Source organism: Euleptes europaea, chromosome 17 (assembly GCF_029931775.1).
Source record: "Euleptes europaea isolate rEulEur1 chromosome 17, rEulEur1.hap1, whole genome shotgun sequence".
In the NCBI taxonomy this organism is placed as follows: Eukaryota; Metazoa; Chordata; class Lepidosauria; order Squamata; family Sphaerodactylidae; genus Euleptes; species Euleptes europaea.
This window is the reverse complement of record NC_079328.1, coordinates 19,855,194-19,881,673: the sequence shown is the minus strand read 5'-3', so window position 1 is coordinate 19,881,673 and position 26,480 is coordinate 19,855,194. Positions and strand designations below refer to the sequence as shown.

Sequence of the window (26,480 nt, the reverse complement as noted above, 5' to 3'; positions counted from 1 at the left end):
GTGGTTTTCCAACGGTGTTCCTACAGATCATGAGGTTTCTTGGTGACAGGACTGGAAATGGAAGTCAAATTGCTGCCCACGTGAGCTTCTTTTCTGCCAGTTTGCCTCTGCCAGATGGCTGCTGGGGATTGTTAGCTCCGTTGTAGGGTGGATTCTCCTGACTATGAGGCCTCATGAGCCACGTGACCCCTCAGCAGAAATTGAAGCCGTGCCCCAGAATGTTCTCCAACACAACAAGGATTCTGCAGCTAACGTGCAGGGATTCCTCATGGTTCTTTCCACAAATCAGTGTGGAAAGCTTTCCCTGAGGACAGAAAGCTTGACAGCCTGCCATTCCAGGGCATACACTCTGTTTGCAAAAAACACTGGCCAGGCCATTTAGGCCTCATGGCTACTCCAATACAGGAAATCCAAAGCAAGACCATCCCAGCAGATAGCTGCCTAGCTTCTTCTTGAAGATCTCCAGAGAGAGAGAGAGAACCCCCCGGTAGTTGTCTGACTCTTGCCATGAGGAAGATGTTCACCTGAAATCTACTGCACTGTAACTTAAGCTCATTAGACATAGCCTTGCCCTCTGGAGTAGCAGAGAACATGACTTTGCCCTCTTCCATGTGTCTTGAAGAACACAATCATGTCCCCTCCCCCCATCTTCTCTTCTTCAGGCTCAGCATACTGTGTTCCTTTGACCTTTCCTTGTAGGATTTTTTCACAGACCCCCCCCCCCCAACAATCTTTGTTGCCTACTTTTCAGTGTTTCGATGAGCACTTTGCAAATACAGTTCTCCCTCAGTTGTGAATCCACTTGATGGCACTATGATCCACCCCACATTTAACCAGTTTGCTAACCAAAATGTCACAGAGAACTTTGTCAAGTGCCGATCAACCACTTTATAATCTGTTCTAGTATCTTCCCTAGTGCTGAAGTTGGGCAGAGAGGTCCATCGTCTCCCATATCCTCCTTTTTGAGTATTACCTAGCGCTGCTCAGCTTTCCTGAAGGTCAAGGTATTTGACTGATGGTGCTCATTTTTAGTTATCTGTAATTGTGGATTTACGTAGTCATTTGTCTCTGGTTCCCACTTTTTTCACCTCCTCAACAAAGTCCTGCACTGTTAGTTAGAATCAAGTCAGAGGTAAGTTAATATCCCTATTGGTTCATCTGAAATCAGGGAGTTGGTGGTAAGGCTTATTTTAGAGTAACATCTGTAATGAGGGGAGGGAATCCGTCTGTTGGAAAGGTATTTGCTATTGGGGACCTCTCTGAAGGAACTCCAGGGGAGTTTCTGAGAAGCCCCAGGTTGTTCTGTAAGGCAGTTTGAAAACTCTTAGGACAAGCCCCAGCCACCTCATCTATTTTGTAGCAGCACGGTACTTTCAGTAGATGTAGACTAAAAGGCGAATGAAAGAACAACCTGGGCTTCTAAGGGAAGAAACTTTAGAAATGATCTAGACCCAGGGAAACATGCAACTTGTGCTACTGGTGGCTAGCTATTTTATGAGATTCTCTAGCCTTGAAGCTGTGTGTGTGTATATATTTTACAGCCAACTGTGTGAAAGTCAGAAGCCGGCTTATTATAGCCCGTCAAGTGTTATTTTAAAGAGGCTTTTGCGGCAACAGAGGTCTACACGACCTCTTCATCCTTGAGGTTTCCCTGTGTATTTTAATAGGCTTCTTATTTTATGGAGCTATTAAACGAATAGCTGCTTGAGTCATGTGACCGTCACAACTATGTGGAATCCAGGGTGAAGGTCTCCCCCCCCCCCCGCCCCCCAGATCTCTGCCACTAAAAGGAGCTGTTTTGTGCCTCTGTCCAAAGGCAGCTGGAAAAGCCACCAAGCCCAGGACAGGTTGGCTGATGCTGTTTTCCACGGGGTTTGGCATATCTGTCCAGCAAGAGCTCTCGTTATATTCGCAAATAGTTCCATGGCAAGACATTGCTAGTTTTTAGACCTTTATTACTCTTATAACAGCAAAGCTTGCAGCTGCCCTGAACAGGAACACTGGAAGTGGCGGGGCATTAAAGGCTGCGTCTTAGCCAATCCCTGTTTTAAAAAAGACTTAAGTGGTTAGTGGCCTCTCCTGTACAAGGCTGAACTTTCCCCACTTTCGCCATATAAAACACAGTTTGGCCCACGGTTATGTATATTGCCGTGATGTGAAAACGCTGCTATATTCTCCAGTTCTTTGTTGCTTACCAAATTGGGTGAATCCATGCAAGCTTTGACGGTCTCAGCTTGAGGAAGTCTATCCAGGGGGGACGTCACAGTTTCCTCTGATGTCCCACACATGCCGATTGTCTGTTCGGGTTTTAGAGCAAAAATGCTCCCTCCCCCCCTGCACTCATACGTCTTTCTCGTAAGGCTAGGTGTGATCTAACAAAAGGTTACTGTGTCCCCATTCTTTGGGGCCAGCATAGCTTGCTGAACCCCCTGCATCTACAACTTTAGCTAAGGAAAATGTTCATGGCAAAAGGTTAAACAAATGCTTTTTCATGCCCTGCCATGTTTCCACACACTGGCCTGGAAAAAAAAAAAGACAGCCGGAACGCTTGGATTATGAAACAAGCAATGCATTAAGTACCACATTCTCGTCCAGTTTTGCATTTGAGTAATTCTATAGTTTGGGTCGAGCTGGAGCTATGTTTGGTGTTGCTAAAGAGCTTTGAATGCTCATTGAAACCCACATCCTTCTGGCTAGTTCTGTACCAGCTGTGTTGTGTTGTGGATGGCTATTTCAGATCACTGGAAGCACAAGGCAGAACTTGAGGTTCTATTGGAAGGGCAGGTGTTGATTTTTGTTCAAATGGCAGACATCCTGACCCAGCAAAGAAAAGCAACATGCCGAAGCAGCTGCCAGATGCCAATTCCAGTCTGGGTTGGGAACTTATTTATAACCTGCCTTTCTTCTCAAAGGGGACCCTAAGACCCTCCTCTGCTCCATTTTTATCCTCAGCTACTACCCTGTGAGGCACGCTAGGCTGGAGTGTGCGACAGGCCCAACGCCACCCAGTGAGTTTCCGTGGGGATTCGAACTTGGGACTCCCAGATCCTAGTCTGGCATTCTAACCTCTAGACCACAATGGGTCTGCATCCTGCTGCCCCCGCCCCTAAAACTTGGTTACCCATTTCTATCTTCTTGCAGTGGAGTTATAAGAGTTCATTCCTCATGAAGCTCTGGTTTAACCGTTAGCTGCTGTTTGCAGCCAGGAGAGTTTGGGCACTCGTCTAATAATGTTCTCTATCATTTGAAGAAAGGCACATTATGTGTCCCTTGTGGATGGCTGGCTTGCTCCATTTCCAAGATGTTTGAAAATGGCTTTGCAGAATTAGCTCCCCTATGTTACCTATATCCCCACCTTGTTTTCCAACTGAAGTCTGCAGAATTGCACGATTCCTTGGAGATCACTGTAGGGTGAGGGCAGTGGCGCTCAAACTGTACCATGAGACCCAGAATTTGATCATGACTCACAGGCAGGGGCACAGGGCCAGAAAGGAAGGGGAAGCTGGGAGAGGGGATGCTGAATCTTTGATGGCCAATCTGGGATTGCTCTGCGTAATGTGAAAATGGGCCATAAAACGTGGCCCGTTACTCAATAATGCTATATATTTATACATATCAAACTGGAAAAAAATAGAATATAAACTTACTGAGTGTTAACTGGTGTGAGATCCCTGCATTTTATGTCGGGGAGGGGGAAATAGCATGGAGTTGCTTCGCAAACAGGTCTAGATCGGCACAGTACTTTTAAAAGGGGGTTGCATTTCAGAAAGACTGAGAACCACTGCAGGAGGAATTCCTCCAGCAGTCCCGAACAGTAGACAAGCTTCCCTGAAAGATAACTTGCTCCAGGGACACTCTGCCTGGACCAGAGTGGGTGTTTTCGTTCTCGGGGCAGTTGTGGCGCTCCCAAAAACTAGCTTGCGCCTCATGAAATCTGGCTGTGTGCCCCCGAATTTCTGCAGTGCTTTAGGGTTCTGACAGTGGCTGTTCCCTTGAAGACAGCCGCCTTCCTCTTGACGCGAGAAAACAAATGGTACTTCTGCAGTTTGAGGAAGGTTGCCTTATTTGTGCTTTCTGTTTTCTTGAAAAGCGGCTCTTATCTCTGTGCTGGGTCTCCTTTTGTACGACAGCTTCTCTTACTGTGTGGTGCGTAATCTCAACTTGAAATATTTATTGTTTTGACTTTGTTAATAAATGGACAGGTGCGTCATACCAGCTTCCTGGTACTAAAAGGGAATGTTTATTTTAGAAGCACCATCCAGGCTTAAGTTCTGTAAGTAGCTAGAAACATCCCCTGTCCTGGTTGGGCTCCCCCCAGGTTGCTTTCGTGGTCCACCCTGGTTCACCTTCACACCCCCTTGTGAAGACCACGCAGGATCCTCGTAGGGGCCTGAATTTGGCTGGATGGCCTCAATTTGATGCTACAATGTAGTGATTCTTTAAGTAATGACCAGTCCTAAAACTGGGCTCAGTGGGTTGAAAATTTCAATGCTCATTCACTTCATTTGATTCAAGGTCAGCCAGATTTTAATACTGCAAACCTCCCTCAAAGAAACATAATACAGAAGGCAAAATGAGAACCATCCCTCACCTTGGCAGAAAAATATGGATAGAAGCCAGTTATCTGTAAATGTCTCCTAAGTCGTGTGTACCTTAATCGCCCCTGTGGTTGGTTCTTCCACCATACAGGAAACAGGTGGTTAAAGAAATCCTTTGGGACAAGCAGATAACGAAGGGCTTGCAGTAAATGATCACTCCCGGCATTCATATAGCACTTCACTTCAAAGATGCTCTATGTAAGGAAGAGCCAAGGTAATTTTTACCGTAATGCTGTCTTGAATTAATGAGGTTGCGCTGGAGGTGAGTCTTGAACCAGAAACTTTTCTGTTTCACCGTTAGCACAAAGGGAGTGCATAGTTTTCCCACTCTATATATGAATGGAATTTGGTCAATGTTACTTCAATAAGCATTTAGATGACCTAATCTACAGGAGCACTTTTCTCACCTGCATTTCCAAGCTCTTTCTACCAGCGACTAACTGTAGTTTTGTTGCCAGCTTCTGCTTGATTTGGGATGTTCCCATCAAGGTATGACTTTTCCCTCTCCCCCCCCACCTCCTAAATCAGTGTGCAATTGGCCTTTCGGTTTAAGAGTTAACATGCATTTTGTGTAGATCTGGAGCTCAAAGAGTTGCCAGGCTCAGATGGAAATTACCCAGGAGAGCCGCTGCCAGTCTGAGTAGACAATACTGACTTTGATGGACCAAGGGTCTGATACAGTATAAGGCAGCTTCATGTGTACATCAGCTATGAAGGGCAGATGGTTGTTTAAAGGGCCATGGTTCCATGGGTTAATTGGAAGCAGTGGGGGTCCTGATTTGGTGTTACTGCGGGAGAAGCCGGGACTCTGAATACACGCACCTGCTCCGTACCAAGTAAGATGATTGGTCCAGTACTGTCCACTCTGACTGGCAGCAGCTTCAGTATTGTCAACGCTGACTGGAAGCAGCTTTCCATAGATTGAATTTAGCACCTTCCGAATGCAGAAGCCGCAGCCTGACCACCTCAGTCAAATGCACATGTGCCCACTCTTTGCCATCTGAACATAGGTGCGTTTTGTAGAACATGGGTGCATTTTGTAGACAAGTTCACACTACCCCAGTGCTTGGCTATCCAAGCTTCTGAGATGAAATTGCTGTACAACAAGTTGGAATGCAGAGAGAGGCCCCGAGTTGAAAATTCACTTAAAGAACAGAAAGAATACAGTCATGCTTAAATCTGGGAATGGCAACTCCTGAGAACATGTGCCACAGAACAAGTTTCACATACTTCCCCTTCTCTAGGTAGACCGCCCCCATATCAGAAACAGCAGGGTTACATTTTCTTGGAATGCCAAAGAAAACCACATTAGCTTCATTTTTAACAAAGAAAGAAAGGCTGTTCTCTTTTTCAGCTGGGTCCCAGACAAAAGCAATGAGAACCGTGCCCCTCAAACAGGTTTTTGTGAATCAGAAGGGAAGGCATACCTCCTGCCCTGAAAGAGAGCTGCTTTCTCCCTCATCTCTGAGAAGAACAGGCAGGCACGCTTGCAGTTGGGAGATAGGCTGGTTATCCCAGGCTGGTGTTGAGCCCTTCCATTCTCTCAAAACTCAGGGATGGGACCAGCCTTCAGGGTCATGGGGACAAGGCTTCTGGGACGCAGTAGGAAACCAATACATGTCATTTCTTGCTCCTTTGGTACTAATGGCATCGCCCATATATTAGCAGCGAGAGGGGGAAATCAGAAGAAGAAGAGTTGGTTTTTATAAGCTGACTTTCTCTACCACTCAAGGAAGAATCAAACCAGCTTACAATCACCTTCCCTCCCCCTCCCCACAACAGACCCTATGAGGTAGGTGGGGCTGAGAGAGCTCTAAGAGAGCTGTGACTAGCCCAAAGTCTCCCAGCTGGCTTCGTGTGTAGGAGCGGGGAAACAAATCCAGTTCACCAGATTAGCCTCCGCCGCTCATGTGGAGGAGTGGGGGATCAAACCGGGTTCTCCAGATCAGACTCCACCGTTCTTAACCACTACACCACGCTATACGGAACCAGTCCCAGCGGCGCAAGCGAAAAACACCTCTCAACACAACAGCTTAATTTTGCAAGGTACATTTCAGTCACTCTCCGGGCACACAATTGGGGAATGAACCACGGACCGGGAGGCACACGGATGACCATCAACATTTAATACCACGCTTGAAACCAACAAACAAGCACTTTTCCTTTTTTTCCCACATTGTTTTCCCTGGTAGCCAGAAAAAAACTTGCCCGAGTTTTTCATTTGAGGTACTGGTTTGTTAACACAGAACGCAAAATCTGTCCACCAAGTCAGCACTTACAGTGTCCGACCAAAAGCCTTGCTGGTTTTTCAGCCCAGCCTGGATACCAACAAGTGGGGGAAAGGGTTAGATTTTCCTTGAAATAGGATATTTCCATCAGATTGGCTCAGGTGCATTGTTGAAGAACGTGGAGAATAGAATCAGCTGGAGGGGGGGGGCTCATTTGGCTTTGTAGTAGAATAAATCGGTAGAACTGAGAAGACGTGCCCAGCTTACAAAGAACGATTCCTTACCTATTGTAAGAACTTGCAATTCTTTGTATATAATTGCTTCAGTTGTCGAGGGGAATTAAACTCACAAAATACCTGTTATTTCCACCTGAAGGTGAAAGGTGTTTGTGGGCAAGGGACCAGGAGGAAAATAGCTGATTGCCCCGTGCAGGTGTTAGGCTTACCATTTAATTACTCTTAATGCATATATATATATATATATATATTCACTCTCTCGCTCTCATTGTATAGGATCGCTTCCTTCACACTGAAGCCCCACAGTTTGCATTTTGTTTTTGAAATTTCAGATTTACAGGGAATTGTTTGACCCCCAAAAGGGGGGAAAGTCACACCGTCGTGGGATGGCTCAGGATACCTCTATGATCTCCATGCTGCCCGAAAAACTAGACTGGCTGCCCACTTTCCCCAGCTCCTCTCGGGACCGGTTCTCCGACCTGATGCTTTCCCCAAACTCCATCTGGCAGCTCCTCCGCTTGAACTGCTTCTCGAAAGAGCTCTCTTCGTGCCAGCTCCGCCGCGAGTCCCCCCGGGCGCCGTGCTTTTCTCTCCTGCGCACGGCGTAGGCCTGCTCGCAGCCCGTGGGCAGCTGGCTGCAGCTGTAGGCGGGGTAGGCCGCGCTGCCCCCGTACAAAGCAGACGCAGAATAGAAGCGGGAGGGGTCCGTGGCGAAGTACCAGCTGTTGGCGAGGGACGCCGAGGCCTGCGGGGCCAAAATGTCCGAGTGCCAGTCCTTCAGCCCCAGCCCGGCGGCGGACTTGGCCAAATGCTGCTGGCTGGTGGAGAGGCCAAAGAGGAAGTTCGTTCTGTAGTTGTCTTCCATGCTGCCGCTCCGGTGCAGTGGGTACGACCTCTGGGTGGTGCTAGTGGTTCGCCCTAAGTGCTGCCATTTGCTCTGGCTCTCCGGCTGCCAGGCCTTCGGAGAGTCCTTGGGAATCTTGGCTTCCTCTTTATCCGGGCTGCTCTCCGGCGTATGCTCTGAGACCTCCTGGACAGGGGAGAACTGGCATAGCTTGGCGCTACTTTCCAAGGCTGCCGAATGCTTATAATACTCTAACGTGTCCTCCAAAGAGGAATATCCCTGCCCTGGGGCCGCAAGGCAGTTACTGTTTGCCGCGCAGGTGACGGATTTGATGTCCAAGGAAAACGACCGCTTCAGCCTGTTGCTGTCTTCCACTTTGTCCGAGGACACGCGGAGTCCGATGATGCCCTGAACCAGCGGGCCGTCTTCCAGAGGTGGGCCTGCCAGGCTGAGGGAGTCCGCGGACTTCTGCTCCACGGTCTCCAAGCTAGAGGCGGCAGCGCACAGCTGCGGGGAGGGAAGGAGGCTGCTGCTGGGCCCGCCGTCCGCACCCAGGCCCTGCTCGCTGGTTTTCTCCAAATGCAGGAGTTTCCGCTTGCTGAAGGGCCCCGTTTGGCCGGTCTGCTTCCTGATTTTCTTCTCGAAGTCCAGAAGCTGGCCGAGGAAGTTGAAGTTAGGAGAAATGGTCGGCCTCTTCTCTTTCACAAATCTAGAAGAAGAAGAGTTGGGGTTTTATATGCCGACTTCCTCTACCACTTAAGGAAGAATCAAACCGGCTTACAGTCACCTTCCCTTCCCCTCCCCACAACAGACTGTGAGGTAGGTGGGGCTGAGCAAGTGTGACTGGCCCAAGGTCACCCAGCTGGCTTCGTGTGTAGGAGTAAAGAAACCAACATGGTTCACCAGATTAGTGTCTGTGCTCATGTGGAGGAGCGGGGAATCAAACCCGGTTCTCCAGATCAGCGTCCACCGCTCTAAACCACCGCTCTTAACCACTACACCACACTGGCACCCAGAGGTTTTGACAGATATTTTACACCATACGATGCTGGCTTATTAAAAGCCGTGTCCTGCACATGAGGAGTACGTTATGGCAAGCCAAGCCCCGTATATGAGGCCCCAGGAAGAAACCAGAGGATAATCCACCGGGCTCTCTGCATGCTGATTATAAGGAGGGGGGCAAGGTAGCTGCAGTTCTGCAATGTAAGCAGATTTACCCTTGGCGGGCGGAGGGTCTTCTACTTCCCTCTCTCCCTCTTGCCAAGAACTTCCTTCCAGAACCACTATGTGACCCCATCGTTCTCCCTCTCCTGCCATACCCCAATTTAGCCAGTTGCTTAGCTCCCAAAGTCCTTCCTTGGCAAACTACATTTGCACATATCCTTCCCTTTTGAGTAAATTCCAGCTCTTAGCATCTCAGGGCAGAAACTGGTCCCTTTCGCCTCCTGCTTCATATACGCTGATAATGCTGCAGAAATTTTGCACAATTTCTTCTGCAGCTTCCTTTCCGGTTTCACACAGGTTACGCTGTTTTTACTAAATCATGGGGATGGACAAAGGAATACCACCAGAGCACTGGTCACAGGAAACGTTATTCAGAAACACCTGGCATCCAAGCTGTTGGATTTCGCCCGCACACTTTTGGCTGTATCACAGTATCCGCGGGGGCTAATGACTTGCTTTTCTAAAAACAGAAGCGTTGATCTCAGCAACCTGCATGCTGAACCCCAATACCACAGGTCTGCACAGGCACAGAGGTGCAGCTTACAGCCCAGGGCCAGACATTTGACAGGCCAGAACCTACCTACTAATACCAAAAACAGGCTCCCAAGCAGAATCACTCCAGAGTTGGTATAGTCCTGTATATTTCCCCAGAATTGCATGTTTAAAAAAACAACTGAAAGGTGAGCCAGCCTTTAAGCTGGAAACATCTGAGCCGGTAACTTAAAACCTGGACACATGAAGCTGCCTTACACTGTTTTCAGCGTGGCACAGAGGTTAAGAGCGGCAGACTCTAATCTGGGGAATTGGGTTGGTTTCCCCACTCCTACACACAGAGCCTGCTGGTTCATCTTGGGCTAGTCACAGTTCTTTCTGAACACTCTCAGCCTCACCTACCTCACAAGGTGTCTGTTGTGGGGAGAGGAAGGGAAGGTGATCGTAAACTGCTCTGAGATGCCTTAAAGGCAGAGAAAAGCAGGGTATAAAAACTAACTCTTCTTCTATTTGTCTGACTGGCAGCAGCTCTCCAAGCTCCCAGGCGGGAGGGTCTTTCACATCACCTACTCCCTTATCCTTTTAATTGAAGGTGCCAGAAATTGAACCTGGGACCTTCTGCATGCCAAGGAGATGCTCTGCCACAGAGTTGTGGCCTTTCTGGGCTTGATCAAAGGGTAAGAGCCAAAGGGGTCTTAGCCCTTGATTCTTCATCTGTGGACCTTTGAGTGTGGTGCAGGTGGAACCAGCATAGACCTACGATGTCTTTGTGGCTCATTACCTGCTTTAAGCTCAGAATGAGGGCTTGGGGTTGTATATTTTTATTTATATTTCTACTGTTAGTGGGTATGGCCACTGCTTTGAGTCACCCGTGTGAGAGAAAAGCAGGATAAAATATGTAAATACAATGGCGTTTTGTCTCTACCACAGATGCCTTGGTTAGCTTAGATATCAATGACTGACGTTTATATAAACACTTGTTCCAAGTATGGAAAACTTTTCCCCTAATTTTCTCAGCAATTCTTTACAAGAATAATAATAATAAGAGTTTTTATATGCCGACTTTGTCTACCACTTAAGGCAGAATCAAACCAGCTTACAATCACCTTTCCTTCCCCTCCCCACAACAAACACCCTGTGAGGTAGGCAGGGCTGAGAGAGCGTGACTAGCCCAAACGTCACTCAGCTGGCTTCATGTGTAGGAGTGGGGAAACAAATCCAGTTTGCCAGATTAGCCTCCGCTGCTAATGTGGAGGAGTGGGGAATCCAACCCGGTTCTCTAGATCAGAGTCCACTGCTCCAAACCACCACTCTTAACCACTACACCATTCTGGCTCTACATCAAACAGCTAGAATTCTATACAATATAATTCTCCCATATCAAGAGGTATCTTCCACTGAGTTCTATGAATAAGGCAAATAAGTTCAGTATGCCGGGAGGGGGTGGGTGTCTGGGGACCTTCACCATAGCTCTTTGGGGCCAGCGGTGACCCTGGGCATCTACCGCATACTTGGCTGAACTGGAACAGGTAGCCATTTCAGCTCCACGGGGAGCCCCAGATGTACAGAAGCCATTGATTCCACCCAGGCCATGGTCCAAGTGCTTGAAGCCAGCCCTCGGTGTTAATTTCCCCCAGAAAAAAAAGCCCCGTTTCTTACCTATAGGCCTCATCTAAGGACATATCCATTCTCTTCATTATGTATGCTATTGCAATGGTAGCAGAGCGAGATATTCCAGCTAAACAGTGTACCAGAACACGACCATTCGAGGCTTTTGCTTTTTCTGCCGGAGAGGGGAGAAGAAGGAAAACAACACAACCGAAAATTATGTTAATGCTGCCTTAAAAGTCACTGAGAATGAGGGCTCTATCTAGGCCCCAAGGGATCCTCAACTGCAAAACACCAATGAAAACAATTCTGGAATCTCCCCTGCTGCATAGATCAAACAGGGAGGGAATTGGCGTTATAGCATGTCGCTCTTTCCATTTATTTATTTAAAACAACCGCACCCCCAGCTCTTCATGTGCTCATGGCGGCTGGAATGATAACCACAAAACTTCGAAATGCCAAACATCCTAAGCATCATAAAACTAAACACGAATCGAACGATAATCCTCAGATCAGTCACAGTTATTTTATTCCTCTTTCTGGAACCAGAAAATTGAACTATGAATGTTAAATGTTAAGTCCCACGCCAAGTCACCAGCTGTCTGCAAACTTTCTTGACGTCTGCCTCCTCTGCCTGCTCTGTCTCTAGCCCAACGGCTCACATCGGTCACTCCCTCCTCCGTTTTATTCTCACAACAACCCTGTGAGGTTGGGCAGGACCACAGTCTTCGACTGGCCCTAAGTCACCCAAGCAAGCGTCCGCAGCAGAGTGGGGATTCAAACCTGGTCTCCCAGGTCCTAGTCTGATGCTCTAACCACTATGTCACGCTGGCTCACATGCAGAACTGCCAACCAGATTTCCCCTGAGGACCAACTTCAGGGGCTGCTCATCCCACCCCTTCTTTATATGCAGGGAGATAGGGGTCTCATTGTGGATAAAATACATGCACATCATAGTTTGGTTTCTCATAACTTTGTTACCCCTTGACTGAATATGACTGTCATATAGGGTTTCCAGGTCCCCCTTCGCCACCAGCAGGAGGTTTTTGGGGCGGAGCCTGAGGAGGGTGGGGTTTGAGGAGGGGAGGACTTCAATGCCATAGAGTCCAATTGCCAAAGTGGCCATTTTCTCCAGGTGAACTGATCTCTATCGGCTGGAGATCAGTTGTAATAGCAGGAGATCTCTAGCTACTGTCATACTTTCAGTGTAGACTCATGAACCAGGCAAGTTTTGCTTCTGGTTCTAGATGTGCAAGAGCCCTCTCAAGCATGCAAACCATCGCACAGAATTCTTCTAGAGCGATTACTTAATTGTCACAGACTGAACACTTGATGCTGCAGTTCTTAAGGGATGAAAAGCCTCTGGAGGCTCACCTGTGAAAGAGCTTGTGGTTCTTCTGGGCTCAGCGCTCGCTCAAAGCTAGAAGTACAAGTAGGAGCGGCATCTCCAACCCCGCCCAAGCAAGTAAAATGCAGAAGGGATTAGCGTTACTCCTTCCAAGGGAGACAGGCATAAAGGGGGAGAGGAAAAGCAGATACTGCGGGTTCTGGAAACTGGACCTGCTGCTCCTCGTGGAAAATGCTTTGTGCAGGTATAAAGAAAAAAAATGTCCCTAAGAAAATTACCGGTAGGGGAAAAAATTGTTTGTTTTGAAAACTCGCCATGTTTTTTCATGAGAATTCTTTCAGAGTGCTCATGCGTCTGTTGAAACATGTTTAGTAGAATTATTTGGTACACTTTAAAAAAGAGAGAGAGAGATTGTATTCTCAAAAAGCTTTACCTATGAAGTCCACAGATTTGTCCAGCCAGGGAAAAATCTTCTCGCAGAAGCTGTCGTTCACAGGGACTCTTAAGAAGTGTGAGTCGGGGATACAATCCGGCTTGGGGCAAGTATTGCTGGCGTTTAGTACATAGCCAATGTCATTTTGCTTCATCAGCTCCTGCAAGATGTCACCATCACAACCATAGTCAGTATGTGCAAATCAACGTAAGAAAGAAATCGATGATCAGGGGACAACATCATGAGGATGCTAAACCAAGGAAAACTTGCCCTGATTTGGATCCAAACCAGAGCAAAACGGGGATAAGAATTTGTGTCCTGGATTTTTGGACTCGATCACTCGATTACTGTTATTACACATTCCCCTACCCACAACACTACTTACTATATGACTACACTTCAAAATTCACCACTTTTCTATTTCACCTTGTTGAGGACGTCCCTCTGACAACCAAGATACAGATGAGGCAGAATCCTGGTTGGACCAGTGTTGGAGACTGGTAAGCAGGGCTGAGAAATGCAGGAAGGCACCAGAATAGACTTTTCTTCACAAAGGCCAGGGAAACAGCTTGAGAAGTCGGCAAATCCACCTGAAGGGAACAACAAGCGACACTGCAGTTTTATATGTGGGGAAAACAGCATGGTGCGTTGTGAAACATCCTTCTTGGGATTGCTGTACCGGTTCCCATAAAAAGACATGGAGCTGTTCCACACGTATCCCTTAAGGACTGCAATATCAAGTGACAACTTCAATGCATGAATGGCTCAACACAGACGACCATACGACTGGCATACAAATTGTTTTCCAGTGGAGAAAGTTCATACTTTCCGCAGCCAGACTGGAAATCAACTGCAGGGTCAAGCAATGAACATATGTTTTCAAAATTATTGTCCAAGAATAATTTTTAATTTTTGGGAAATCCTCAAGGAAATCCTCAATCATAGGGGAGAATGCTGTAAGCATTGTGTTCCCGTTGGAGAGAGGAGTGGGTATAAATGAAGTAAATAAGGTTAGCATCAGGGCTGACTTCTAACCATGGTTGCAAACTGCGGTTTGGTATGAGAATGGTGCAGGGGTAAAGACTAAGCAAAGGTTAAAGACTGAAAGAGAGCCATGCTTGTATGAATGGGGTCGAGATGGAGATACAAACTGGGTGTCCCCATCACCTAACCATGGTTAGACAGTCAGGGTGTGTTATATTTCCAGTGAGCCTGCAAATTCAAACTTGACTTTTTGTGATAAGGTTACGCCGGATCCAACCATGTCAAAAATTAGTTGAGGATAGATTTCACAGACTGAATTTGTCCCTTGAGGTTTTAAAGAAAATGGAATATCCCTCTGCGTGTAAATTAGTCAGCTCTAGAGTGTTGCAACTTGACAAATGGAGCACTGGCTGCAGAGCATGCAGGGTTTGCTCCTTGTGCCCTCTGGGCTTCCCCATTCCAAAGATTCTACCTCATTGTAAATTTTTATCTGTTCCCAAGTACAGAGTGCTTTTCTCCAAGGCCAGATTAAATGCAGGCAGATTTTCTGGGGTCTCCTTTTCCGAGCCATTTTGTGATTGTGGGTCAGGGAGTTTGGACACAGTTTGGCTTTTTGGGTTTTTTTTTTGTAGAATGTAAAAAGCATGATCTCGCCAGAGACAAATGGATCACAATATACATTCAGAGGTGGGGACCTGCCCTAAAGCAAGAGATAGTTGCAAAGTTATTGGCTGATACTGATCCAAATGTAACCCTCGCCGTGGCAAAATTTTTATCTATGGTTTTTAAAGATACTTCCTTTTAACTGTACTGTTTAGATATTATATTTTTGTATGTTAGTTTATTTTTATTATGGAATGTATTGAATTTGTTTTGCTCATGACCTGTTGGCCCACGAGCATAAAGAATGGAATAAAGGAAATAAAGGATCCAAGCCAGTACTTCTGAGAAATTACCAGAATATTAACACAGTTCCTGATACTAAAGTATAAGAAATCTTCCAATTAAAAAACAACGAAGGTACCACAGTGTTAGAAAATTAAGTCATCTTAAATATTTCTTGTTAGTTCCTGTTACAGTAGCACACCACAAGCAAAATGATCTGAATAAGATCTCGAATCCCCTTTTCAGAAAGGACCTACTCAACAGGAATGTTATAACGTCAGTTCAGTTTATTTACGATCATTTGACCAGCAGATAAATGTTATAATGTCATATTTGTCCAGAGTTGCAAACCCTGAGTATCGCAGATCCTTTATGCTTCTACGATACAATGCCTTGTCTTCTATGTTCTTAGATGGGAAATATAACAAACTCCCACTGGAAGCATGTAAATGCCTTTGTAAACAAGAGGCACTTGAAACCTCGGAATATGTGTTATTCGAATGCAAACTGTACGATCATATACATATGAGATCACTGATCCAATTACTTGTAGATTGCCCTAGAGTTCTGAGGAAACAACGACTTAAGCTTTTATTATTGGACACAATAGACAATCTACCTAATAGAGTTGCCAGATTTGCTTGGTTAGCAATTAAAATAAGGCAGAGCAGGACAAAATCTATGCAATAGCCAGAGAAGCATGGCATCTTTATTGTCCAGAACCTCTTAGACTAGTTTTATTTTAATTTTAGGAATATTTATGACTGGATTATTTTTGTAATGTTTTGTCAGCGTGGTGACAGCCAGCGTGGTAGAGCGGTTAAGAGCGGTGGACTCTGATCTGGAGAACCGGGTTTGATTCCCCACTCCTCCACATGAGCGGCGGAGGCTAATCTGGTGAACTGGATTTGTTTCCCCACTCCTACACACGAAGCCAGCTGGGTGACTTTGGGCAAGTCACATTCTCTCAGCCCCACCTACCTCACAGGGTGTCTGTTGTGGGGAGGGGAAGGGAAGGTGATTGTAAGCCGGTTTGAGTCTCCCTTAAGTGGTAGAGAAAGCCGGCATATAAAAACCAACTCTTCAACTCTTCTTTATTTTAAGTATTGTAATTCTAGCCATATTTTGTCTACATGCTCTGCTCTTTATCAACCAATTTTGCAATCCTTTTTTATTTGATGGTCCATGACTGTATAATAATAAATTGAATTGAATTGAATAGCCTTGACAATGAACAAGTGGGTTCTTAGCTTTCAGCCCCAGAGGTTAACATTTTCCCACACCGCTTAAATTTGGCTACCAAACACAATTCATTTGGCTAAGCTACTTATTAAACCAATTAAACCTGAAGTTTTAATTTCCTTTTATTTTAAGCCACCACAACTATTCCAACTCAAGGCAGTACTAAAACACTGTTCATTTAACTGTTGTTTGATTTTAATTTTAATAGTTCATTTTGCTGCAACTATGTCCTCTTAGCCACAGGGAACAGAATAGTGTACTCAACTAAGTTCACTGTAAGTATCATTACCTTCTTCCTTTGAATATCTCATTGTAATTAAGTACCACTCCATTTTTAAAATCATTGTTTTCATATGCAAAAAATCAGAGTATTAAATAATCCTTGTATTAAAAAAAGAGACTTAAAAGGATTGTGGCCAGATGTGGCCCTTTTCCACACCTTTCACTCTTGGTTAACAACTAAAAAAGGATTTTGACCCAGCACCTCCAGCTGCTGCCCCATGGTGTGTACAAACAAAAATGCAGAAACAGAACTCCAGATCACATAAATGTGGCCGGGGTGGACAGGACAGAAAACCTTTTTTGCTGTAGATGTGCTGTTTTCCACGCTGGAGACATACACACTCCAATATCCCCCACAGAGCTGCAAATTAAATATGTCCATTATACTATGTCGTCCATTACTTGAAACAAAACCCTTCTGCACGTAAACCAATGTGATGCGGTTGTATGTCTAAAGTTGTGATCATTTAGAAGAGTGAAAGTACTCTCTGTTGCATTTGCTAGCATGTAGAACAGAGGATTTTCATGAATGGGAGTTCAGGGTGTCGGTTAACATAACCGGCTGTTTTATTTAGTCTGTGGTTTGTGGATATTTCCCCCGTTAATGCAGTGCACAACTTTTCCAGTCCTGGCTTGTTCAGTTTATTACTTGTGGCTACAGCTTTCAGATGGGAGTTTCTATGAAACCAACTTAAGGCGCCAAAAGCCGTTTGTGGTCGAAAGAGCCCAAATTGCTTTTGTTGTGCAGAAACCAAATACCTCCCAGATCTTTGCTTGCAAAAACCAGACTCTCTGCCACTTCCAGCCACAAACGCTTGCCAAGATTCAATATCATATTTAATTATCCAGCTGGTAGGAGGGGCGTAAAAATGTGGTGGCTTCAAAGCCTCTCTTTGATCAAAGTATGGCGGAGTTTCCGCAGACTGTGCGAATATGTGTTATTATAAAAGTATGATCACTTTTCCTAAGAAATTCTCAACACCAAAGGAATAGCGGGTTTCCCCCTTAGTCTCCTCTTCTAGCTAATAATCTGTACGAGGGAGAAAGACGACAATGGCAACTCTAATAACTAGGGTTGCCAACCTCCAGGTAGTGGAGAAGAAAAAGTTACCTCTATACTAATACCAATTAGGTTAGGAAAACAGTACAGGGGCAACAATCATGTACAAAAAGGTGCAATTTATATAAGCTACTGAAGTGAAAACATGTACAATACTGTACTTGACAAGGTAACCACACAACAAACTAACAGTCAATATGTACAATATATATAGCAAGGAGCCACAATGATTTTCCAAGAGTCTCAGCAGAGTAACAGTAGCAATACAGTTTCTGTGTACAATTTCATAAGAAGCCACAATCTTCCATAGGAACAGTTTCTGTGTACAACATTTCATAAGAAGCCACAATCTTCCATAGGATACGGCCGTTTCAGATTCACAATGATATGAATCCTTCTACAGTCCTTCAAATATTGCTTCCAAAAAGTGAGCTGCATTATGTGATGTACTTTGCTGACATCTTTTTGTAACCTGATTTATGCTTACCCTACGTGGGATGGTATCAAGTTTGTGTATGACAGCACACTTTTTGGAAGCAATATTTGAAGGACTGAAGAAGGATTCCATATCATTGTGAATCTGAAACGGCCGTATCCTATGGAAGATTGTGGCTTCTTATGAAATGTTGTACACAGAAACTGTTCCTATGGAAGTTTGTGGCTTCTTATGAAATTGTACACAGAAACTGTATTGCTACTGTTACTCTGCTGAGACTCTTGGAAAATCATTGTGGCTCCTTGCTATATATATATTGTACATATTGTTAGTTTGTTGCGTGATTACCTTGTCGAGTACAATATTGTACATGTTTTCACTTCAGTAGCTTATATAAATTGCACCTTTTTGTACATGACTGTTGCCCCTGTACTGTTTTCCTAACCTCCAGGCAGTAGCTGGAGATCTCCTGCTATTACAACTGATCTCCAGCCGATAGAGATCAGTTCACCTGGAGAAAATGGCCACGTTGGCAATTGGACTCTATGGCATTGAAGTCCCTCCCCAAACCCCGCCTGCCTCAGGCTTCACCCCAAAACCTCCCGCCGGTGGCGAACAGGGATCTGGCAACCCTACTCATAACATTATACCCCCTTGCAGCTAATTCACACGGTCCCTGCTTAAATTGCTTTTTGATAGCACCAATTTCAGTTAAGAGTTTCTGAAAGACAAATGTTTTGTGCCGGTCCACAGAAATGCACCTAGAATCTCAATGGTTTGATGGCCAACCCTTTACTACAAATGCACTTCAGTTCGGTGAAGCCGCCTAGTGTCTTCAGATAGAACACGGCCTCTATTGAAAATTTTGGGATACGATTTGTAAGTTGCTCGGTCAGCTCTGGTTCTGCTATGATCCCTCGATATTGCACTCCATGCAACAACATTTGCAGAAAACACCAGTCGCCATAGCCATGCCCAAGGAGGCCTTTGGGGTTAATTTTCCTCTCCTCTCAGCCATTCAATTCAATTGATAACATTTGAACCAAAGGCCAGGAGTTCAGTACAGAATGCTGTGAGTGTCGTGGATCCCAGGAGGGCAACCCGGAGTCCTGTCCCCTCTCCCCAGATCTCCCAGGCCAAGATGTTCAGGGGAACAGGAAGCCAGTACCAACCTCCCTTGCCCCAGTCCTGCCCTCGTCCCTTTTCTCGAACAAGAAATCTGAGCTCCTTGTTCATGTCTCCTGACTGAGATTGAAGAGGTGGCACAGAGAAGAAGAGTTGGTTTTATCAAACCGGCTTATCATCACCTTCCCTCCCCCTCCCCACAACAGACACCCTGTGAGGTAGGTGGGGCTGAGAGAGCTCTAAGAGAACTGTGACTAGCCCAAGGTCACCCAGCTGGCTTCGTGTGTAGGAGTGGGGAAACCACCCCGGTTCACCAGATTAGCCTCCGCCGCTCATGTGGAGGAGTGGGGAATCAAACCCGGTTCTCCAGATTACAATCCACCACTCAAAACCACCGATCTTAACCACTACAGCATGCTGGCTCTTAGAAGCTTAGGAAACTGCAGTAAAGTGGATGTGATAGCAGGGTTCTGGAATCACGAGGCCTTGCACTGCGATCGATGTAAGTACTCGTCGGCGCTCTCTCCCCCTTGCACTGCCTCTCAGCTCTATAGCATTTGGAAGACCTGGCAGAGTTAACGCCGCAGGGACAGCGGCTAAAGGAATGGTGGAAGATACCCAAACCCACAGTGTGGCGGCGATTGCAGTAAAGACACGCTATGTCTCCAACGCCATTCTGTTGGCACAGTGCCACCTGGCAACGGACTGATTACTTTTTACAGCTTAGCTTCAGGGGAAAAACAGCAGGCTCCTCTACAGCTCAGGGAGAGGGGTTTGCAGGTAAAACTGTTCACATTCAGTCTTACAGTGCCATCCTAAAGAGATGGGGAAGGCTTGTTGGCAATAATGATTTTACCTTTCCTCAAAGGCACTCCCAAACAACCAGCTGATAGCCACTTTTTCATGGAGTGCTGCTCATCGCTAACAAAATTAAAATCCTTTTCCTTTACAAATGAATTATCTACCCTACATAAATTAAGCAAATTGAAAACATCTGAACAACTTCTTTTTTGGATAAAAAATATTTTGCAATGTCTACCATTTGGTATTATTTATTCTGGTTTTGCTAGCCCAGCAGAAGTCCAAGAAGCTACGCTGTGAAGTCCCACCCTCTCCCCACACCTACACTGCAAACTTTCTGCCGTGCTGCTTCTCTCAGCTAAGGTTTACTCAGGTGTTGTTCTCACACACACCTCAACATCCGCGAGGACAAGGAAAGCCTTTTAAAACAAAAAGCGGAGGTTCCTAGGAATCTGAATTCTGCACCCAATATTACATGTGTATAGTTTATCTAATAAAAAAACACTCTCTTAGATTTGGTGCATCCCTTTTATAGATCTAAACTTTTTAAGGAAAAAATACAACAACTTCCTCTCTCAACAAGTACACCCCATATAGCTAAAAAGTAATTGTGAACTTCCTGACTCGAGTGCTCTTATGAATTCATAATGTTTCCACTTTGTTTAAATGAACTGCTGATTTTATACCAACTGTTACTGCCGACGCATTCCTGCTCCACTCCACGGCAATGCGTGCCATTTTTCCATTACATAAGCCGTTCATACAACACAGCCCTGCTAAAAACAACACTCCTCATTTCTGCAGAAAGCTTCATGCTCCGAACTTTTCTGGGCCAACCTTTCGATATCAACATCGAAGACACTTTACTTTAGTTATTCAAGCAAGGTGATATCCCCAGGGAAAGGACAGAACACAAAACGTTTCTCTCTAGGAACAAACTACTGCTGGCAAAAGACCACTCCAGGGTCCCTTCTTCGATCATTAAGAGGAACTTTGTACATCTTGTAGACTTGTGTCTCACCTTTAAAACGTTTCACATCGCATCCCAGGAGCATTGAACAATGGATTGAAATAATCCAGAGCCATAAATAAACAGGAGTACTGCGGCACCTCCGAGACTAGAATATGCTTTCATGGACTACAGCCGACTTTGTAAGATGAAGTGGGACAGTGAGCTCATATAAACTTGTGATATAATAAAACATTGTTTTGAAGGTGCCACAAGATTCTTGCTTATTTTTGCTGCAAAGCACGAACAGGGCTACTCCTCTGGAATTACTACCAGACCCATAAAGTAAGAGTTACTATTATTATTTTTTTACTTTTTTGCTGAAGTTGATTCATCACTACAAAATTTGACTTTGCCTGGACTCCAGCCTTGCAACAACAACAACAAAAAATCCACAAAACTTTGTAGCCATCGCTATTTTGTACAAGCTTAACTATCCACTTTGGAACTACACACGTTAAAACAAGAAATACTAATTTTAAATATATACCAACGGGGTCTGAATTGGCAGAGACAGAGAGGGAAAGAGATCTTGGGGTTGTGGAGGATAACCTGATGAAAATGTCGACTCAGGGCCAAACTACACATTTTTTTAACAAGTCGAGTTTCGGGGGGGGGGGGGTCCCCCGGACCCAACTCATTTCCTCCACAACTGCTTTTTCTAATTATTATTATTATCTTATTAGTATATAGGGATGCCCTGACCTGGATGGCCAAGGCTAGCCTGATCTTGTCAGATCTCAGAAGCTAAGCAGGGTCAGCCCTGGTTAGTATTTGGATGGGAGACCACCAAGTAAGTCCAGGGTTGCTGTGCAGAGGAAGGCACTGGCAAACTACCTCTGTTAGTCTCCTGCCATGAAAACCCCAAAAGGGGTCGGCATAAGTCGGTTGCGACTTGAAGGCACTTTACACACACATAGGGATACAGAAATGAAAAAAAGGGAAGAAATTTTTTTGGGAGAAATACATAAGTAACATCGTCCCTGCGCCCAAGCTTCTATGTTTAAAAATGTGTGCAGCTGACCGCCCCTAAAGTTTCAGCGTCGGCCCCTGTTTAATTACAAAATACTACGAATACTAAATAAATTTTGTCTATTATTGTTTTATATGGTAATATTGTTTTAAGTAAGTCATATATATATATTTTCTATAAGAGTTAAGCTAACACCATCTACTTACATTGATTACCATGAGAACATTTGATGTGTTTGCCTACTGCAAACCGAAGTATCCTCCACAGGTGCTTTTTAAAGCCCCGAAGGGGCATGATTGGACTCAGGAAATCATGGAGTAGGGCATTTTCGAAGCCAGCTTGGGACTGTGGCATTTTCCAAGCTGAAATGGCCACAGTAGGGGCATTATTAGCCTTATTTTGGAGCTTCACATGTGTGGAGCTAACTCACTGAAAAAAGTGAAACACATAGTTTGGCCCTTAGTGTGTGGAAGCCATGAAAAAGGAGAATTCTAGGCAGGGGAATATGAGAAGAAGGAGAGGAGGAAGAGTTGGTTTTTATATGCTGATTTTCTCTACATTTTAAGGAGAATCAAACCGGCTTACAATCTCCTTCCCTTCCTCTCCCCACAATAGACACCTTGTGAGGTAGGTGAGGCTGACAGAGCTCTGAGAGAACTGTGACTAGCCCAAGGACACCCAGCTGGCTTCATGTGTAGCAGTGGCGAAACCAAGCTGGTTCACCAGATTAGAGTCCGCCGCTCATGTGGAGTAGTGGGGGAATCAAACCTGGTTCTCCAGATTAGAGTCCACCGCTCTTAACCATGCTGGCTCTTTGGAAAGGGACTGGAAATAAAACAGCCGATATGGTAATGTATAGATCTTTGGTGCAGCCTCACCTGTGCTCACTTTCTGTCTTCCCCCACTCTGTCTGTTGGCAGGAGGGGAGAGGGATGGAGAAAAAATGGGGTCTGTATACCTGACTTCTGCTGCCAGGGGACAGAGTTCTCAGAAACCCTTTCCCTCTGCTCTGAGGCAAGAGCTAGCAAGGATCCCCCATCCACCACCACACATCTGGTCGAGAAAAGGCGTTGGAATTCTGGCCCGGCCTCCTGACCATGAAGTGAGGAATCTTCTTCTCTCAGGATGTCCTCTCCTTGCAAAGGAAAACCAACACTCTTCCACCTGACAAAAGGTTCTGTGTGTAGAATCAGGTCTAAAGGCCACAGAGAGTTCAACCATGCCTGAAGCCATCAAGAGCTTCCAAATCAAGGCTCCCAAGTCAAAGAAAAGTCAGCCACTGCAGGTTCGTTCCCCCACAAGGCTCACCCTGGTTCAGTTTTGCTTCTCCTCAAAAACAATTTGACAGGAGCTGGGTCCGTCAATTGCTTAGCATGTGTCGCCAAACAAACGTGCATGACCACTGTCCCCATTTGTCAGGAACACCCCCTTTTCCTGATTACCTGTTCCTACGTCTGGATCTGGTCAATGTGTAGATGGGAGACCACCTAGAAACCGCCACTGAACATAAGCGTTCTGAACTAATGTATGCCAATTGTGGTTTTTTCCCCCTACTATATCTTTCACCAAAAGAACAAACAGCCGTCTTGAGTTTTAAATCAATGGAAGAGTAACTAAATACAGCACATAACAGGCGTAGTAGAATCTTCAGTAACGGCAGGGGGCTCCGGTCGTGGTCCCTGTTACAGGGCTGTTACAGGCTTGCTTGAAAATAAACAACTGGCTATTTACAGGATTCATCTGTTGGTTTCTATTCTCGTGCTGGGAGTTTGGGTGTGGACATAATACAAGATTTGAAAGTATGGAGGAACACACACTTGCCAACCCGTGCAAGATATGCTGCATAATGCAAGTGACTATATATCCAAACTACTTCCATCAGACTTAAGCTCCTGCACAACACAAGCAAAGCCGGTCCACTAGCACAAGAATCTATTTTTCAGCAGTGGCGCAACATCAGATATGCTACATCAGATAGGCTACCTCACACCCCATTTATCACAGAGGCAATTTTCTTAAAGCCATGCATCATCAAAGACTGGTCAAGCAGCAGAATGAAAGGGTAGTACCTCCAGCTGCGGACACAGTAGATAGGGTTGCCAACCTCCAGGTACTAGCTGGAGATCTCCTGCTATTACAACTGATCTCCAGCCGATAGAGATCAGTTCCCCTGGAGAAAATGGCCGTTTTGGCAATAGGTCTCTATGGCATTGAAGTCCCTCCCCAAACCCCACCCTCCTCAGGCTCTGCCTCCAAAACCTTCCACCGGTGGCGAAGAGGGACCTGGCAACCCTAACATTAGACCAGTTTTTAGTACTCTTCTGTGTGAAAACTCACGTAAGTACCAGCCCCTTGTAATTAAAGAACTATCACATCAGGCAGAAGGGCATTCTTCACACTGGAAAACATTGAAAAGTAGTATGCCATGTCAAGAAACTGGCTTTGTACAGTAGTTTCTTGGTTTTCCAAAAACTTTGGTTCAGGCTTTCAGCCTAGAAAAATCATAGAAGGCCTCTTTCTGGGAATTTAATGATTTTGTGGTTTCAGAGAGAGAGATAAGAGATAGGAGTTAGACACAGGTGCAAGTGGGATCATTGGGGTCTAGAAGTTTCAAGGCTAGAGGACGGGGGGGCGGGGAGTTTCGCCTCCACATTTCATCTAATTAGCTCAAGGAACCCTGGATGGGGGAAGACAGCTTGCTTAATTGTGCCTACGTGCAGCTGCAGAGTACATGATCCCATGTCTAGCAACACACCTGATATGGTCAGGTCACCTGTCTACCAACACATTTGACTGGTCAACTAGATTCAGGCCAACTGTTGGCAGTTTGGCATAAAGGAAGAACATTCATTCTAGTTTTTGCACCTCTTGTAGTTTGGATACCTCTTGATTTTTGACACCTTTGAGCCAGGTTGGGCCTTGCTTGGCCGGAGCACCTGCTCATTGACTTTGCCTGGACTCTGCATCTCATCAGTGCCGGATCTACGTATAAGCTAAACAAGCTATAGCTTAGGGCCCCACTCTCTTGGGGGCCCCCAAAAAATTTAAAGGAAAAAAAACCCTCAATGTATATTTCCAAAATATAAGATAAAAAACAAATAAAATAAAACCTACATACAGCAACAGTGTTTTGTGTTGTATTTCGGTTCAACAATTCCTTTGATAAAATATATATTTTGTTATGTGCAAATGACTTTAGATATATATTAGGTCCATAAATTACCATATAGGATATATTCAACACAAAAAAACTGACAATTTGTTGTTGACAAGAACGTTATATATCAAGCTAAACTTAAAGCCAGCTTGCAGGATCGATCTTCCCTGCTCATTTCAAAACCAAAACCTAACAATGCTAATAGAATTTTCTGTTCACTTACTTTCAGTCGTCATTCTTCTTCCATTCAAAATATCATCAAAAAACATTGGCATCTACTTTCCACTATACCGGGCTGTTTGAATCCGCCTATTTTTGGACTCAAACGGAATATCTCTTTAAGAGACCAACTTGTCCACTCGGATCATCATCCCAAGAGATTCAGTCCTTCTATCAATGGCCACTTTCCTTGTGGCTCTTGTTCCTTCTGTCCCCTAAGCTTACCTTTAAAAACATTTACATCCACCACCTCCAATTTTTCCTTTGAGTTAAAACAATTTTCAAACTGCTCTACTAGTAAATGTGTGTACTGCATTTCTTGTAAATGTGGAAAATTGTACGTGGGGAGCACAGTTCGTCAGGTAAAGCTCAGAATAGGTGAGCATAAATCTAGAATTAGACAGAAGATTTTGGACGCCCCCCTCACTATGCACTTTATAGACAATAAACACAGCGAGAATGATATCCGTTTTTTTGTTATTTGGACTTATAAGGGTAATTTATTTGATCTTGAAAATGTACAAAAAATTTTATTACAGCAAGAAATGTGTTTTATATATTTATTCAAATCTTATTTTCCGTATGGGCTCAATAATGAAATGGACTTGTCTTGTTTCTTATAAACTTCTTATAAACTTCTTATAATTGTCTTTAGTTGGCTGTCTCCTTTAATAACGTTTCTACTGTGGAGCATTGTATAAATTAACTTCACCTGTAACCTCAGTATCCGACTACGAACGGAGCAGCTTTGCAGCGCTGTTAAATTGTCTTGAGATTTTTGTAAACCCTATTATAAAGGTATGTCAGGTCATTGTTTTAATAGCAAATATGTATTTTAGCAACAGTAACAATCAATTTAAATTATTAAAAAATATTTAAAATGTATTTAAAATATTTAAAATTTAAAAATGTATTTAAAATGTATCTGGAATATTATAAATATTATATATTATTATTGTTGTATTTATCTAGGAGCCTTGTCTCCCGATATTAGAATGGTGTGCTGATGAAGCCGCTTGCGCGGCGGTGAAAACGTTAAAGTTAATCCGGACTGCACCGTCCTTCTTATGGACTTTGCTTGTTGAAGCCTTTTGGACTTTAGTAAGAACTTCAGTGAAGATTGTTGAAGATTCCGTGAGACTCTTTGAGAGCCATGTATTTTTCCTGCTTGTAATGTTTGTTGTTTGTTCACTGTGCACTTTTTCACTGTACTAAACTTAGGTTGCATTTACGTTGTGTTGGTACTTATTTTCTCCCAAGTACCTGGAGATTGGCAACTTACTCACCTTGCACAAC

At 44.8% G+C, this 26,480-nt stretch overlaps 1 protein-coding gene across 1 annotated transcript in view; it reads right to left on the bottom strand.

Annotated features, from left to right (window-relative positions):
- Positions 1–7,431: 7,431 nt before the first annotated feature.
- Positions 7,432–26,480, bottom strand: part of DUSP16 (dual specificity phosphatase 16) — a 56,261-nt gene continuing 37,212 nt past the window's right edge. The window contains exons 4-7 of the mRNA XM_056862468.1: positions 13,438–13,601; positions 13,012–13,171; positions 11,282–11,405; positions 7,432–8,615 (exon numbers count right to left, since the gene is read on the bottom strand). Coding sequence (XP_056718446.1) covers positions 7,454–8,615; positions 11,282–11,405; positions 13,012–13,171; positions 13,438–13,601 — 1,610 coding nt within the window. The 3' untranslated portion in view covers positions 7,432–7,453. The remainder of the gene's footprint in view (positions 8,616–11,281; positions 11,406–13,011; positions 13,172–13,437; positions 13,602–26,480) is intronic.